The 14,615-nt window shown below is 38.9% G+C and overlaps 1 protein-coding gene across 3 annotated transcripts in view; it reads right to left on the bottom strand.

Moving 5' to 3' along the window:
• The window catches only part of CYLD (CYLD lysine 63 deubiquitinase), a 29,448-nt gene extending 17,116 nt beyond the window's left edge, over nucleotides 1–12,332 (bottom strand). The window contains exons 1-5 of one of the 3 annotated variants that reach the window (XM_032230732.1): nucleotides 12,212–12,332; nucleotides 5,133–5,803; nucleotides 4,164–4,466; nucleotides 3,017–3,122; nucleotides 951–1,046 (exon numbers count right to left, since the gene is read on the bottom strand). In XM_032230732.1, coding sequence (XP_032086623.1) covers nucleotides 951–1,046; nucleotides 3,017–3,122; nucleotides 4,164–4,466; nucleotides 5,133–5,642 — 1,015 coding nt within the window. In that variant the 5' untranslated portion in view covers nucleotides 5,643–5,803; nucleotides 12,212–12,332. Of the gene's footprint in view, nucleotides 1–950; nucleotides 1,047–3,016; nucleotides 3,123–4,163; nucleotides 4,467–5,132; nucleotides 5,804–12,023; nucleotides 12,103–12,211 lie in introns of those variants that run through there. The other 2 variants (XM_032230734.1, XM_032230733.1) reach the window with 2 other exon arrangements.
• Between the last annotated feature and the right edge of the window lie 2,283 nt (nucleotides 12,333–14,615).

Raw genomic sequence — 14,615 nt, 5'->3', positions numbered from 1 at the left:
TAGTAACTTTTAGAAAACAAAGCTACATCAGGTAAAACATTTTGCTTAAGCTTAATGAAACTGTTTTCTCAATAATGTCCGTAAAATTAATACCACATACGGATCACTGGTTTTAGACTTAATATCTTAGAAGAAATGAACCAGTAGATTATTTAAAATTACATGCCACCAAATCCCAAAAACTCTTGACTCATATACATCCTTTGAACATGTGAAATATGGACTGTTAAACTGTAGTCGTTGTAATCTTAATATGCAAGGCAGAAACTGTCTAAATTGTCTTGTTCAGTAGACTAGAAAGATCCACCGGTTGAGAATGGTGCAACCAGAATCTCTTCACAGATTGCTCCACATAAATTGGGATAATCCTAGAAATATGCACCTATGCAAAGGTAATTCCTGCTGAAATTTGGACATCCTTTTACAATACATCTAACTCTTTGACATAAACCCCTCTTCTTGCTGCTATTTTACAGATCACATTTGCAAGTGAGGAGCAATTTGGCTCCTTGTATTCCACTTGAAGGATTCAAGCACAGGAAATTCAAGCAGTGAATCCGGAGGGTTCAATGGAAAATGAATTTATCCATTTCCATTCCCCCCCCCCTCTCTCTCTCCCTCTATCTTTCCTCTCTGTCTTCCCTCTCTATCTGTCTTTATCTATCTCACTCATCTATCATCCAACCATCCTAGAAAGTCCTTTAAGTATCACTCAAAGAGCTCCATCATAACTGGTGCAGTAACACATTTATTTTTCCATATATATGGAGAGCAATTAAAGATGCTGATATGTTCAAATCTTTATAAGGAACACAATAAAGTACACATTAAATATCTTCACTGATGTTGATGGAGAGACCGTTTTAGTAGTCACACTTGCTTTTGAATAGCAACATGAGGAGATCCTCATTTAACACTCTAAGTTTCACTGAAATGTCGAGTCAAAGTACCTGTAGATTTTGGTTTGCTATGACCAAAACCTTTCTCACCACCACCTCTGGAAGTATAAGCGAGTTTGGGAGCTCTCCTGTCCTGAGACACGGCCTCTAAAACAGAGCAGAGTTTAGATATTTCACAAAAGATAAGAGCACCCTATACGACAATGCAATGTGTTAGTTTCAAAACATTAATCAAAAATAGGAGACACATTAGACATTCCTCAGGAGGGCTGAAAGTCCTGACATACAAGATTTTACATGTAGAGATAAGCCGAACAGTAACATGATGCCTCAATTATAATACCTGTCATAATGAAACTATAATATCAACTACCATTATCCAGGAACAATGTGTAAGTTTGTTTGTTTTATTAAAACGGTTAATGATTAAATATTAAATAAGAACTTTCTCAGTTGTCCATTGTTGGAACAGTTTGTCAGTCTAAATAAATCTTTATACTAATACAGCAGAGCAATTCTAATGCTTTCTTACACCTATCTGCATCTCATGCTTCAACACTGGCAGTTTTTAAGATGTTGGGTAACCATTTGTCTGAAGTGGTGTAGGGTTTCCTGCCTAAGCAGGGGGTTGGACTAGAAGACCTCCAAGGTCCCTTCCAACTCTGTTGTTCTGTTTTCATCTCTCTCAAATTCAGCCAAAGGTTCAATTTACACCTACAAAGCTTCTGTCTTTGTCCTGACGAAGCCAAAAGGTAAGTCTCCTAATCCAGCTGTACTTTCCCTAGAAATGTATGAGCTGCTGGTTCCAAAGGCTGCTCGCATATTTCAGTTTCCTTGGCAATGCAGCCAACTAAATAGTTTCATCGCCAATGTCAAGTTTGAAAAACCATAGAGCTGTCTAGTAACATAAGATTCTATGGTTTCTTGCTAAGCAAGTCAGCTAATCTCAGTAGATCCTGTCCAAGTCACTATATTCCTCCAGTGGAAGCAGTTGACTCATGCATGCAGCACAGGGGTTACAGTATTATTAAAGCTTTGTGAATAGAAAAACTGGCACTCTAATAATATGGAGAAAAGAACAGATTGCCTGTGGTGACGAACCCTTCTCACAAACATCAATTCTTTGATCAGAGCATATGTGGGCATCATTTGAACATATTCTTTTTAAAGAAAGTGTAAGGAAACAATCCCATCATCTAATACACAAACGCTGTACAAAAAAAAAACAGAATCACCTGGAGAGACCTTTTGCATTGTTTCTTACAGGTTTTTAAGTGTTCTTAACTAGCCTTTAAATCATTATGCATAATTACTCACGAATGTGAACTGCAGCCGCATCATTTCCATTCAACGCTGTTCTAGTTCCCTAGCCCACACACTATCCTACTAAACAAAGCCAATTTCTGAAGTAGAAAATTCACTTCCAGATAATGGGACTTTCAGCCCTCAAGCTTTATCACCTAGAAATAGTTGTGAAGGCCAGCATCCTATTAAGACAAATATAATTGGCTTACAAACAGTTCCTTTAGTGACTGTTCAAAGTTACCAGGGCATTAAAAAAAATGATGGTTTTTCACTAACTGTTGCAGCATCCCTATGGTCACGTGATCAAAATCCAGTGTCTCAGGGTCATGTGATCCACCTTTTGTGATTTTCTGACAAGCAAAGTCAATGGATTCACTTAACAACCATGATACTAACTTAGCAACTGCAGTGATCACTGAATAACTGTGTGGCAAGAATGGATGTAAAAAGGGGCAGGACTCACTTAACATCTGTCTCACTTAGGAACATAAATTTTGGGATCAATTGTGGTCATAAGTCACGGACTACCTGTAATGCATTGTTGTAGCACTTCTGAATGAGTTTATGAAACAAAATACATGACATTTTAATGATTCTGAAAACATTTCCAGAATCAAAAGGAAATGCAACTAACCGGGAAAAACACACACACACACACACACCAACGCCAAGTAATATAGTAGATACTGAAACATCTACTTTAAGAATGAACTGCAAAAGGCCAAATTTTAAGCAAATCTAAAACTAGAACCAGACATTAATCAACCTGCTAAAATCTGGAAACTCTTCTCAAAATCAAAATAAAATATTACCTGGGATAACATCATTGATATGCAAAAGAAGCGTGCTTTCAACACTTGCAAAACTACAGAGCTGTTGTCCATTGTATCTTCCATCCCAATTTCCAATTGGATTATCCTAAAAAGCATTTTATAACATGTTTATCCTTATAGCCCAAGAGAACAGCTGAATGCATTCAAGAAAACCAGGATGGTACTAAAATTTGCAAAGGCTATGCAAAGCTAAGGTTGAAAACACAAACCATCACACAAAAAAGGCAGATTCTTGTAATACTGGCAACCCACCTTTCGCAGACAGAAACACAATTTGTCTACTAATAATCATATGTCAGAGTTAAGAAAAAAACTGCCAATTACTGAGGTACAAAGCCCAGTTTGTAAGCAATTAGAGAACTTACACAAATATAGCCATTCTCATTGGTTACTGAGAAAATAGAAAGGTTGAGGAGAAAGTTAACTGTTCTAAGTGGAACCAAGTGAGGCTATGCAAGCACAACCCATTATATTCAATGTGCAAACAGCATTTTGCCACATCAAATACCTATGCATATTTTGCCAAGTAGAACATTTGATTTCAGTATTTCTACTTCAAAACTATTGTATGTCTTCCAATTATAGAAACAAATTTCAGGACAAAGGTGAGGAACAGGAAGTATTATTGAAGTGCTCTTGAGCATTACAAATGGAGAGGTTCAAATTCATACCGAAGAGTCTTTTTATAGCCCTTAAAGAGACTAACACTGACATACGTCACCATTTTTCTCAGAAAAGAACGGAGTTCAATAAAACATGCTTATCATTAGAATCAAGGACAAGATTTTTTTTGTAACTTGGCAAGACATTTTGAACAATAAGTAAAGCCCGTTAAACTCATATGTAATCTTGTTCATCGTTTGTTGTCCAACGAAGTAGTACTGTACTGTAAGATTCAAACGCCCTAGAGAAGATTCTCTGTTACTATGCTGTAATCCAAGAAGCATGATTATCCTCCCCAAAAGCAAATTAACATACATTTGATCTGATACTAAAAATATACTAGAGTGATTTACACATGGCAACAACCGCCATAAGTAGCTTTCAAGGATTCCACCCACCAGCAATATTGCATGTACTACTTTAAACACACATGCAAAAAATCATAAAAATCTTGATTTCTTACCATGTCCACTCCAACAATGTATCCTAAACTCTCGTTTCCTGGTATGACATCACAGAATATAACTGTCCCATACTCTATATTCTTCCCTATCTTCACAGAAACCCTGGAGTTGAGCTCCAAAGGAGGAAGGTCTACCTGCATTGAGTCAACTGGAGCTGCATAGTCATTCTCCAGTTCATTGTCATCATCTTCCATCAGTTCTAGTTTGTCTAGTGCAACAAACACTCCACAGTCCTCATCACATCTGAACAGCTGTTTGCCTTGGTACTGTCCATCAGTAAAGCCCTGACCACGACCTTCTTCCTGTGTTTACAAAAAGGAAAAGATGAAAATGAATGGTGAAGTTCAGCCAAATGTTCATTAACCTTCACAGAAATTCCAACTCACGGGAAGAGCCGAGGTGGCGCAGTGGTTAAATGCAGCACTGCAGGCTACTGCTAGATCAGCAGTTCAGCGGTTCAAATCTCACCGGCTCAGGGTTGACTCAGCCTTCCATCCTTCCGAGGTGGGTAAAATGAGGACCCAGATTATTGGGGGCAATATGCTGACTCTCTGTAAACCGCTTAGAGAGGGCTGAAAGCCCTATGAAGCAGTATATAAGTCTAACTGCTATTGCTATCTTAAGATTAGGGAGGCCTGTTTCACAGCAGTATGCTGAACTGCCATAAATCAGTTTATTTTTAGCTCAACAAACTGCAGGAATCCAGCAAATGATAAAATTGAAATTTATGCAAAGATATTCATTCATGTCTGGCATGCAGACATTCTCTCAACTTCAGCTACGTTGCAAGGATAAAATGGTGTGGATAAAACATCCCCCACAATCCTTCAATCTTAAAAGGAAGGCAGGGATACAAATGCAATGAATGAATTAAACCTAACGCTTTGCTGGTTTTCAGAATGGCCCACACAACCATACCAGAAAGCATGCTTCACCAATGCACATTAAAAAAGGAAGAGAATCCTTACCAGAAGCTCCACCCCGAAAAATATACCCGACAGAGATCTCTCTTGTATTAAGGGTCCTCTAAAGCGAACTATTCCAGGGTATTTCTCTTCTCCTGATCTCAGCTGCACTTTCACTGGGGAACCAACATCGATGTGGAGGCCCTTACGCAGCCTGCTTCTGCTTTTAAATATACTGTATCTTTCCTCGCAATTGGTGATTGCCAATAGCAGCTCGGCTCGCTTTTCATCTATATCAACGAGCTCTTTATCGTCAACGTACAGGACCACGTGGGGCTGTTCCAAAATCTTGATTCCTATTTGTAGCTTCTTGCTTTTGGACGAAGGGTTGTTCCTGATGTGGCCACCGGAAGACCTGTCTTGAATAAACTGACCAATACTACCTTTAGGTATTTTTAATAGCTTTTGACTCTGCTTGTCTATAATGCTACATTCCTGGAGAAGTAAATAAAATATACGCTCTTCCCAATATGGAGAGCTCGCTTTTTCTTGACTCCACAAACCCGAAGTCATTGTGGTTCAAGCTTTGTGTAAAGGCGAAAAAGAAGAATCTTCAAAAGAAACTTAAGTTGGCAGCATAACTGTAAATGAGAGTGTGTTTTTTTAAAGTTCCAGCTCCAATGACGTAATTTTCTTCATTCATGTCCTACTGAGCTAAATCCAGAATAGATGAGCTGAAGCATAAAAATAAAGGGAGAACATCATTAGAAGCTAAAGAAGTGAAGGACAGGAAAACAAGACACTTTTGAAAGCAAGCATCATCACTGATTTTTTTATAGACCTATGACAACATCCAGCTGGCAAGAATGAGGACATGTTTAGATAGCTACAAAGGTCATGCTGAAGAATTTCTCAGCACAATAAAATTGACTGACTAACAGATTCATCATCACACCACCGCCACCACAAAACTGACCATGTAGATTTTATCTTTGCAATCCTTATTAATATCTTGAACTGAGTGGACAGCTGCTCTCACAAATAAGAGTCCCCCCCCCCTCATTTTAGTTGAATTTTCTTGGGGAGGGGATAAAGGTAAGGCAAGTGTTTTGTTAATCTCACAATCTGACTATAGAGAAAACCAAAGTTTTACCTTTAGTGTGGGGAAAGCTACAGCTCACTGCTAACTTTGTTGTTCAGTATGACTTATGCAGAGAGACTCCGTATGATCATAAGGTTTGCATATACGTATTTAAGCTCACTAAGTTAAGACATGAACCACTTCAGCCTGAAGTTTCAGTCTGAGCAAACCAGTGACACCACCCTGGCTTATGGTGCAGAAACAGATTCTAGTCCACAATGGCTTCTGCCACAACACAGCTGCCGTTTTTGTGCAGGCTAGCTCACAATGAAGCACGACTGAACTTAATAGTCTTTATTCCAGAACAGGCATGATCGTGATTCCCCTATAAATCTCTTTCTGTTATATAATAGTGTGACCTCAGTATTTGTTTTCTGATTGCAAAAGACGAACCCAAGAACTCTGGCTGAAGTAATGTAAGTACTATAAGAAGAAATATTTTTATAATAGATATAGACATGCACACACAGAACCCTCCACTGTTCTATAGAGTAGACATTTTAAAAGGACAAAACCACAGAACCTTTGTCTGTTTTTAAGTATAAGATATCCAGAGAAAAGTCAGCAGCTTTCTAAGTGAAAAATCTTAAACCTGCCTAGAAGTAAACAAGACCCTTTTTCTGTTTCATCACCCTTAAGAAAACAAATGAAAAATGATGTGTGTTTGGCTGGCATAAATACATACATACGCACATATATTTCATATATTTCATATATGTTTATCATATATATATATGATACACATATGGACGAATACAGACACATGGACACACATACACATATACACACACAAACTTTAGGCACGTTTGTCAACCTGCCCAGCACAAAAGGTGGCTCCCTAAATGAGAAAGTGAAACCAGAAAGGGGAGGAGGGAGAAACCTGTCTCTGAAATTGTACACAAAGCATATCCCAAACATTTTAAGGAGCTCCCTCTATGTCTCAAACACAGAAAGGTGTGCGCTTAGGTAATGGATAAGACAACCTAAAGGAAAAGAGTCAATGAGGAGGGGGAGCAGCTGCCAGCACCATCATAACAATGTGAAGAGTAGCTTTGCCAACTAATTGCAAGAAGGCGAAAATTCAACATGAAACAAAGGACAGCAAACAGTGGCCTTTGTAGTGAAAAAGGATAAAACAATTGACTGTTTGATCAGAGGCTGCAGAACAATTTCACAATCTAACCTCAAGCAACCACATGACTAAGTTGCAGAATTATTCATTGGAAACTTCACCAGAAGTTTGAATTTGAATAAACTTCCTGGGACCCTCAAGCTGGGAAGATTTTGGAGAAACAACAGGTTAAGATCTTATGGGACTTTTAAGATCAGACAGCAATCTTTGTTCATTACATGCCTGATATAGAACAGTTACTGACAAGAAGAAGGCCTGGTTGGTTGACATTGCTATTCTGGGTCATGCTAGGACAGAGGAAAACCCATTGGGGAAAAAACTTACAAATATTGGGACATGCAGTTTGAAGTTGAATGCTTATGGAAAAAGAAATTTGTCATTATACCAATTATGATTAGAGCCCTCGGAGTGATACTTAAAGGACTTCCTAGCATGGTTGGATGATAGATAAGTGAAATAGGTATCAACAGGCAGAGAGGTAAGATAGAGAAGATGGGTGGGTGGGCGGGCGGCAGTGGTGGGTTTCAAAAAATTTTGGAACCTACTCTATGGGTGTGGCCTCTTTTGTGGGAGTGGCTTGCCGGCCATGTGTTTTCTCTTTCTTTCTCTCTCTCCTTCCTTTTGTCTCTCTGTCCCTTTTTTCTTTTATCTCTCTCTTCTTTCTTTTTTTCTTCCTTTCTTTCTCTTTCTCTCTCTCTCTGTGTCAGTCAGTCTGTCTGTCTGTCTGTCTGTCTGTCTCTGTGTGTGTGTGTGTGTGTGTGTGTGTGGCAGTGGTGGGTTTCAAAAAATTTTGGAACCTCTTCTGTAGGTGTGGCCTGCTTTCCGGGTCCACTGGTGGAACCTCTTCTAACCGGTTCAGTAGATTTGACGAACCAGTTCTACCGAATAGGTGCGAACTGGTAGGAACCCACCTCTGGTGGGCGGGCTGGCAGGCAGACAAGAGACAGAGAGAGAGAGAGAGAGAGAGACAGAAAAATAGCTAGAGACAGACAGACAGAAGAGAGAGAGAGATGAGAGATTGATAGAGAATGACAGATGATAGCAGATAGATAGACAGACAGACCGATAGATACAAACTGATTGAAATGAATAGCTATAGAAATACATAAATGATAGATAGATCTAATTTATTACGTAGCCTGCCTTTATTGCTTTTTATAAATAACTGAAAGGTGGCAAACATAGCTAATACTTCCTTTTCCTCATCACAACAACCTTGTGAGGAGGACTGGCCCAAAGTCACTCATGAATTCATCAGACATATACACCCTAAATTTACATAAAAACCCCAAACCCCGCTTTGAACTATCCCTGTCCTCAAACCTTAACCATCCTTAGTTCCTTGGTTAGAACTTGACTTACTAAATTTCCCACCAGTCTCAAGACTGACTCTAACCACAGACAATAACAATAGTCAATGGTATTTGTGACACATTTTTCAATGTTCAGTTGACTGAGTTTCATGTTTAATGAATAAAGTATATAATAATAGTAATAATAATAATAATAGTCAATGGTATTTGTGACACATTTTTCAATGTTCAGTTGACTGAGTTTCATGTTTAATGATTAAAGTATATAATAATAGTAATAATAATAATAATAATAATAGTCAATGGTGTTTGTGACACATTTTTAAATGTTCAGTTGACTGAGTTTCATGTTTAATGATTAAAGTATATAATAATAGTAATAAAAATATAATAATAATAATGTCAGTGGTGTTTGTGACACATTTTTAAATGTTCAGTTGACTGAGTTTCATGTTTAATGAATAAAGTATATTATTATTATTATTATTATTATTATTTCAGTTGACTGAATTTCATGTTTAATGAAATAATAATAATAATAATAGTCAATGGTATTTGCGACATTTTTAAATGTTCAGTTGACTGAGTTTCATGTTTAATGAATATTATATTATTATTATTATTATTATTGTTGTTGTTGTTGTTGTACAATTGTATCACAGCGGCCAGTTGTTTCGCCGGATTTGGCATTGGTTACTAGTCGGGCCCCACCCAGGGGCCTAGGACGTCGTAACGTATTTTCGTAATATGCGTGCAGATCCAAGCAGTGCGGCTTTTTGCATTTGACTGATGGTGATTTTGTCAATTTTTAACTGTTTTAAATGTAATTCCAGTGCTTTTGGAATAGCACCCAGTGTGCCAATTACCACTGGAATTACCACTGCTGGTTTGTGCCATAGTCGTTGAATTTCGATTTTTAAGTCCTGGTATCTTGCGATTTTTTCATGTTCCTTCTTGGCGACCCTGCTATCACCTGGTATTGCGATGTCTATGATTGTGACCTTATTTTTCTCAACCAGTGTGATGTCTGGTGTATTATGCGCCAGTATTTTGTCGGTTTGTATACGGAAATCCCACAAGATCTTGACCATCTGATTTTCGGTGACTTTTTCAGGCTGATGTTCCCACCAGTTTGTTGCTGTTTTAATATTATAATTTTTGCACAAATTCCAATGGATCATTTGTGCTACTGAATTGTGCCGCAATTTATAATCAGTCTGCGCGATTTTTTTACAGCAGCTGAGTATGTGATCAACAGTTTCATCAGCTTCTTTGCAAAGTCTGCAATTGGCATCATCAGAGGATTTTTCGATTTTGGCCTTAATGGCATTTGTGCGGATAGCTTGTTCTTGCGCAGCCAGGATTAGTGACTCTGTTTCTTTCTTTAATGTACCTGTTTTTAACCATAACCAAGTTTGTTCACTGTCCACTTTATCTTTTATTTTTTCCAGAAATTGACCATGCAGTGCTTTGTTCTGCCAACTCTCCATTCTTGATTTTATCACATCTTTTCTGTATTCTTGTTTTGTCTGTTGGGCCTTCAGTAGATTTTTGTTCTTTACTTCGATTAATAGATGTTCTTGGGTGTCTTTTAAATAATCAGCCAGTGCATGTTTTTCTTCTTCAACTGTTTGCTTCACTTGTAATAATCCTCTGCCACCTGATTTTCGGGGCAGATATAGTCTATCAGTATCACCACGTGGATGTAAACTGTAGTGCATTGTCATTAGTTTCCTGGTTTTTCGGTCCAAAAGGTCCAAATCAGCTTGTGTCCAGTTAACTATGCCAGCTGTGTATCTTATAACTGGTATTGCCCAGGTATTTATGGCCTTGATTGTATTTCCACCATTCAATTTAGATTTCAAAATTTTCCTAACTCTGTTGGTGTACTCTCGCCTGACAATAGTTTTTACTTCTCCATGCTTGATGTTATCCAACTGCAGAATGCCTAAGTATTTGTAGGCTTCATTTTCTTTGCATTTAATTAGTTGGCCATTGGGCATTTCAATTCCCTCACATGCAGTGATTTTGCCCCTTTTTATGGATACAGTGGCGCATTTTTCCATGCCAAACTGCATTGAAATATCGGTGCTGAATACTCGGACTGTATTTGTCAATGATTGGATTTCTATTTCTGACTTGCCATAGAGTTTCAAATCATCCATATATAGTAAATGCGAAATTTTTTCAGCTTTTTTGGCTGTTTGGTAGCCTAATTTCATTTTTTTTAAGATTACTGATAGTGGGATCATTGCGATGATGAAGAGAAGAGGTGAAAGTGAATCACCCTGGAAAATTCCTCGCTTGATATTAACCATTCCGTAGCTCTCATTCCCTACTGCCAACTCAGTTCTCCATTGTTTCATTGCCTTTTCAGTAAAGGATGTAATATTTTTGCTAATGCCAGTTGTTTCTAAGCATTTTATGATCCAACTATGTGGCAGTGAGTCAAATGCCTTTTTGTAATCAATCCAGACCATATTCAAGTTCGTTTTTCTGTTCTTACAATTTTCTAATATCATTTTATCAATTAGAAGCTGATCTTTTGTGCCCCTGCTCCTTCTTTTGTTGCCTTTTTGCTCTACTGGCAAGATGTTGTTTGTTTCCAAATAATCCATCATGTTATCTGCAATAATGCCTGTGAGTAATTTGAAGGTTGTTGGTAAGCATGTTATTGGTCTATAGTTTTCAGGTGTTGTTCCTTTAGTTGGATCTTTCTGAATCAAGTATGTTTTTCCAGTTGTCAACCATTCATCAATTTGGCCCTTTTGTAAAATTTCAATTATTATTATTATTATTATTATTATTATTATTATTATTATTATTATTATTATTATTATTATACAATTGTATCACAGCGGCCAGTTGTTTCGCCGGATTTAAATGTTCAGTTGACTGAGTTTCATGTTTAATGAATAAAATATATTATTATTATTATTATTATTATTATTATTATTATTATTATTTCAGTTGACTGAGTTTCATGTTCAATGAATAAATACTAATAACAATAATAATAGTAATAATAATAATTTCCTAGGCACATTTTAAATGTTCAGTTGCCTGAGTTCCATGTTTAATGAAATAATAATAATAACAACAATAATAGTAAAAATAATAATTTCCTAGACATATTTTAAATGTTCAGTTGACTGAGTTTCATGTTTAATGAATAAGAGAATGATGATGATGATGATGATGATGATGATGATGATGATGATAATAATTGTACATATGTTGTGCGCTGACAAAATAAATAATTCTAATTCTAATAAAATAGCAGAAGCCCCGTTTGAGACACCACCACCACCCCGGTCTCCCCCGTCAGCGAGTCTGGGCCGGCCGCTTTTCCTCTCAGGCCAGCCTACCTCGCAGGGCTGTTGTGCAGCGACCTCAAAGGAGCGCTTCGCCGGCCGCCGCGGTCTTTCCTGAGGGGGAACCGTGACTCACGGAGGACCCCGAAGGAAGGAGGGCGAAGGGACCGAACCCGCCACGACGCTTTTCCCCCCTCAGCGCCATGGCCCGGCTGCCATTCCGGCCGTTTCCCGCCATTTACCGTTCTCTCCTTCCTTCGCAGGCGGCCGCAGCGGGGCTTCTTGGCCTCCCGGCGCCCCGTGGGGGAAGACGGGGAGCGACGGCGACGACCGGCACCATCTCCATCCCCTTAGGAGCTTCGCCGAGCGCACCCTAACCCCCCCCGGTCTGGGTTGGCAGCGCCCGCTCCGCCCCGCCCCGTCCCCGCGCTTCGCCAATCAGAACACGCGGCAGCAGGCGTCGCTCCTTGCGATTGGTTTCCTCTCCCTTTCGCTCTCGCTTTCTGTCAGGCAGAGGGAATTTCCATCTTTTTCCCTCACCAGCATGCTAGGTTGAACAGTAGCGACGAGTCGTTGGATTGGCTGGCCGGCTTCGTTTCTGTTCGAGGAGTGGCTAGAAAGGGAAGAAAGGCCCTCCCGATGCCTCCCCTCCACACACACCTCCTTCGTACGCGCCGTGATCGGTTGATTTGATTGGGCGGGTTTTCCCAGGTTTCTTTCTATTGGATGAAAAGCGAAAGAGCGGAGGGAAAAGTGGGCGGGGGCTCTAAAAGGTAAAACCTTACCATTCTTCCTCCTCTTCCTGCCCCCGCCCCCAGATTGGTGACGTCATTCGGAGGAGGGGGGGCATGTTGTCTATGCTGGTATTACATATTAATCCGTAATGGGCGCTTATAATTATTTACAGTAGAATTCATTTGGGGGGGATTCTTTGATTTCTGTTGTTTCTCCCCCAAAATAACAATAATAAAAATAACAAGGCACAGCTGAAAAGCAAAGAATAAAAATGCTTATGAATGCATAAGGGGAGAGAAATTCGTTGGTTTCTTTTTAAATCTATGCAGATCTGCAGATTTTCGTGTAGATTCTTCAAAAAATGTATTAAAGTCTTTGCATAGAAGATGCACTATATTTAAACGTTGACAGACAAAACAGGAAATACACACACACACACACACACACACACATATAATTATATAATATAATGGATATAAAATTGGGTGGATGGGTGGATGGAGAGAGATAATGAAAATAGATGTAATTTATGTCTTAGACATAAATAATTATTGTCACTTCAAATGTACACTAATCGACATACATTAAAATGCCATTTTTTTGCATGCAGCTCTCAAAGGCTCCCCACCACCAATATACATTACATTTCTGTTTTAAATGGGATATTTTTAAACCAAGGATTTATTTATCAATTTGATAGATATGGATGGCTACCTATCTCATACACATGGTGCTGGGTAGCTAATAATTTAAATTAGTAAGGTTCTACATTTAGGCAAGAAGAACAAAATGCACAGGTATAGTATATATGGTGCCTTGCTCAATAGTAGTAACTGTGAGAGGGATCTCGGAGTGGACAACCATTTAAATAGGAGTCAGCCATGTGCAGCAGGCTGCAAAAAAAGCCAACACCGTTCTAGGCTGCATCAACAGAGGGATAGAATACAGATCACATGAAGTGTTAATACCACTTTATAATGCCTTGGTAAGGCCACACTTGGAATACTGCATACAGTTTTGGTTGCCATGATGTAGAAAAGATGTGGAGACTCTGGAAAGAATACAGAGAAGAGCAACAAAGAGGATTAGGGGACTGGAGTCCAAAACATATGAAGAACGGTTGCAGGAACTGGGTGTATCTAGTTCAATGAAAAGAAGGACTAGGGAAGACATGATAGTAGTCTTCCAATATCTCAGGGGCTGCCACAAAGAAGAGGGAGTCAAACTATTCTCCAAAGTACCTGAGGATAGAACAAGAAGCAATGAGTGGAAACTAGTGAAGGAGAGAAGCAATTTAGAACTAAGGATAAATTTCCTGACAAACAATCAGTGGAACCACTTGCCTCCAGAAGTTGTGAATGCCCCAACATTGGAGGTTTTTAAGAAGATGTTGGATAACCCTTTGTCTGAAGTGGTGCAGCCATTGTTGGAACAGTTTGCCAGTCTAAATAAATCTTTATACTAATCCAGCCGAGCAATTCTAATGCTTTCTTATAGCTATCTGCAATCTCATGCTTCAACACTGGCAGTTTTTAAGCTGTTGGGTAACCCTTTGTCTGAAGTGGTGTAGAGTTTCCTACCTAAGCAGAGGGTTGGACTAGAAGACCTCCAAGGTGCCTTCCAACTCTGGTATTATATTATATACATTACAAATAAACACAACCAATGCAGACAACTTAGGGACTTACGGGAGTTGAAGCCCACATGTCTTCAAGGTAGAGAAAGACTGATCTAGACCAGGGGTTCCCAATCTGCTGCTGGACCCTTTATTATTTAGTTATTTATTTATTTGCCTTGTATGCCGCCCACTCCCGGAGGACTCCGGGCGGCTCACAAAAGACAAGGGAAAGGGGGAAAACGAGACAAAGACAACATATTAAAAACAAAACCAACATTCACAATTTCTGTGGA

This window comes from Thamnophis elegans, chromosome 14 (assembly GCF_009769535.1).
Source record: "Thamnophis elegans isolate rThaEle1 chromosome 14, rThaEle1.pri, whole genome shotgun sequence".
Taxonomy (NCBI): Eukaryota; Metazoa; Chordata; class Lepidosauria; order Squamata; family Colubridae; genus Thamnophis; species Thamnophis elegans.
Note: the sequence above shows the minus strand (reverse complement) of the source record. Positions and strands in the feature narration are given on the sequence as shown.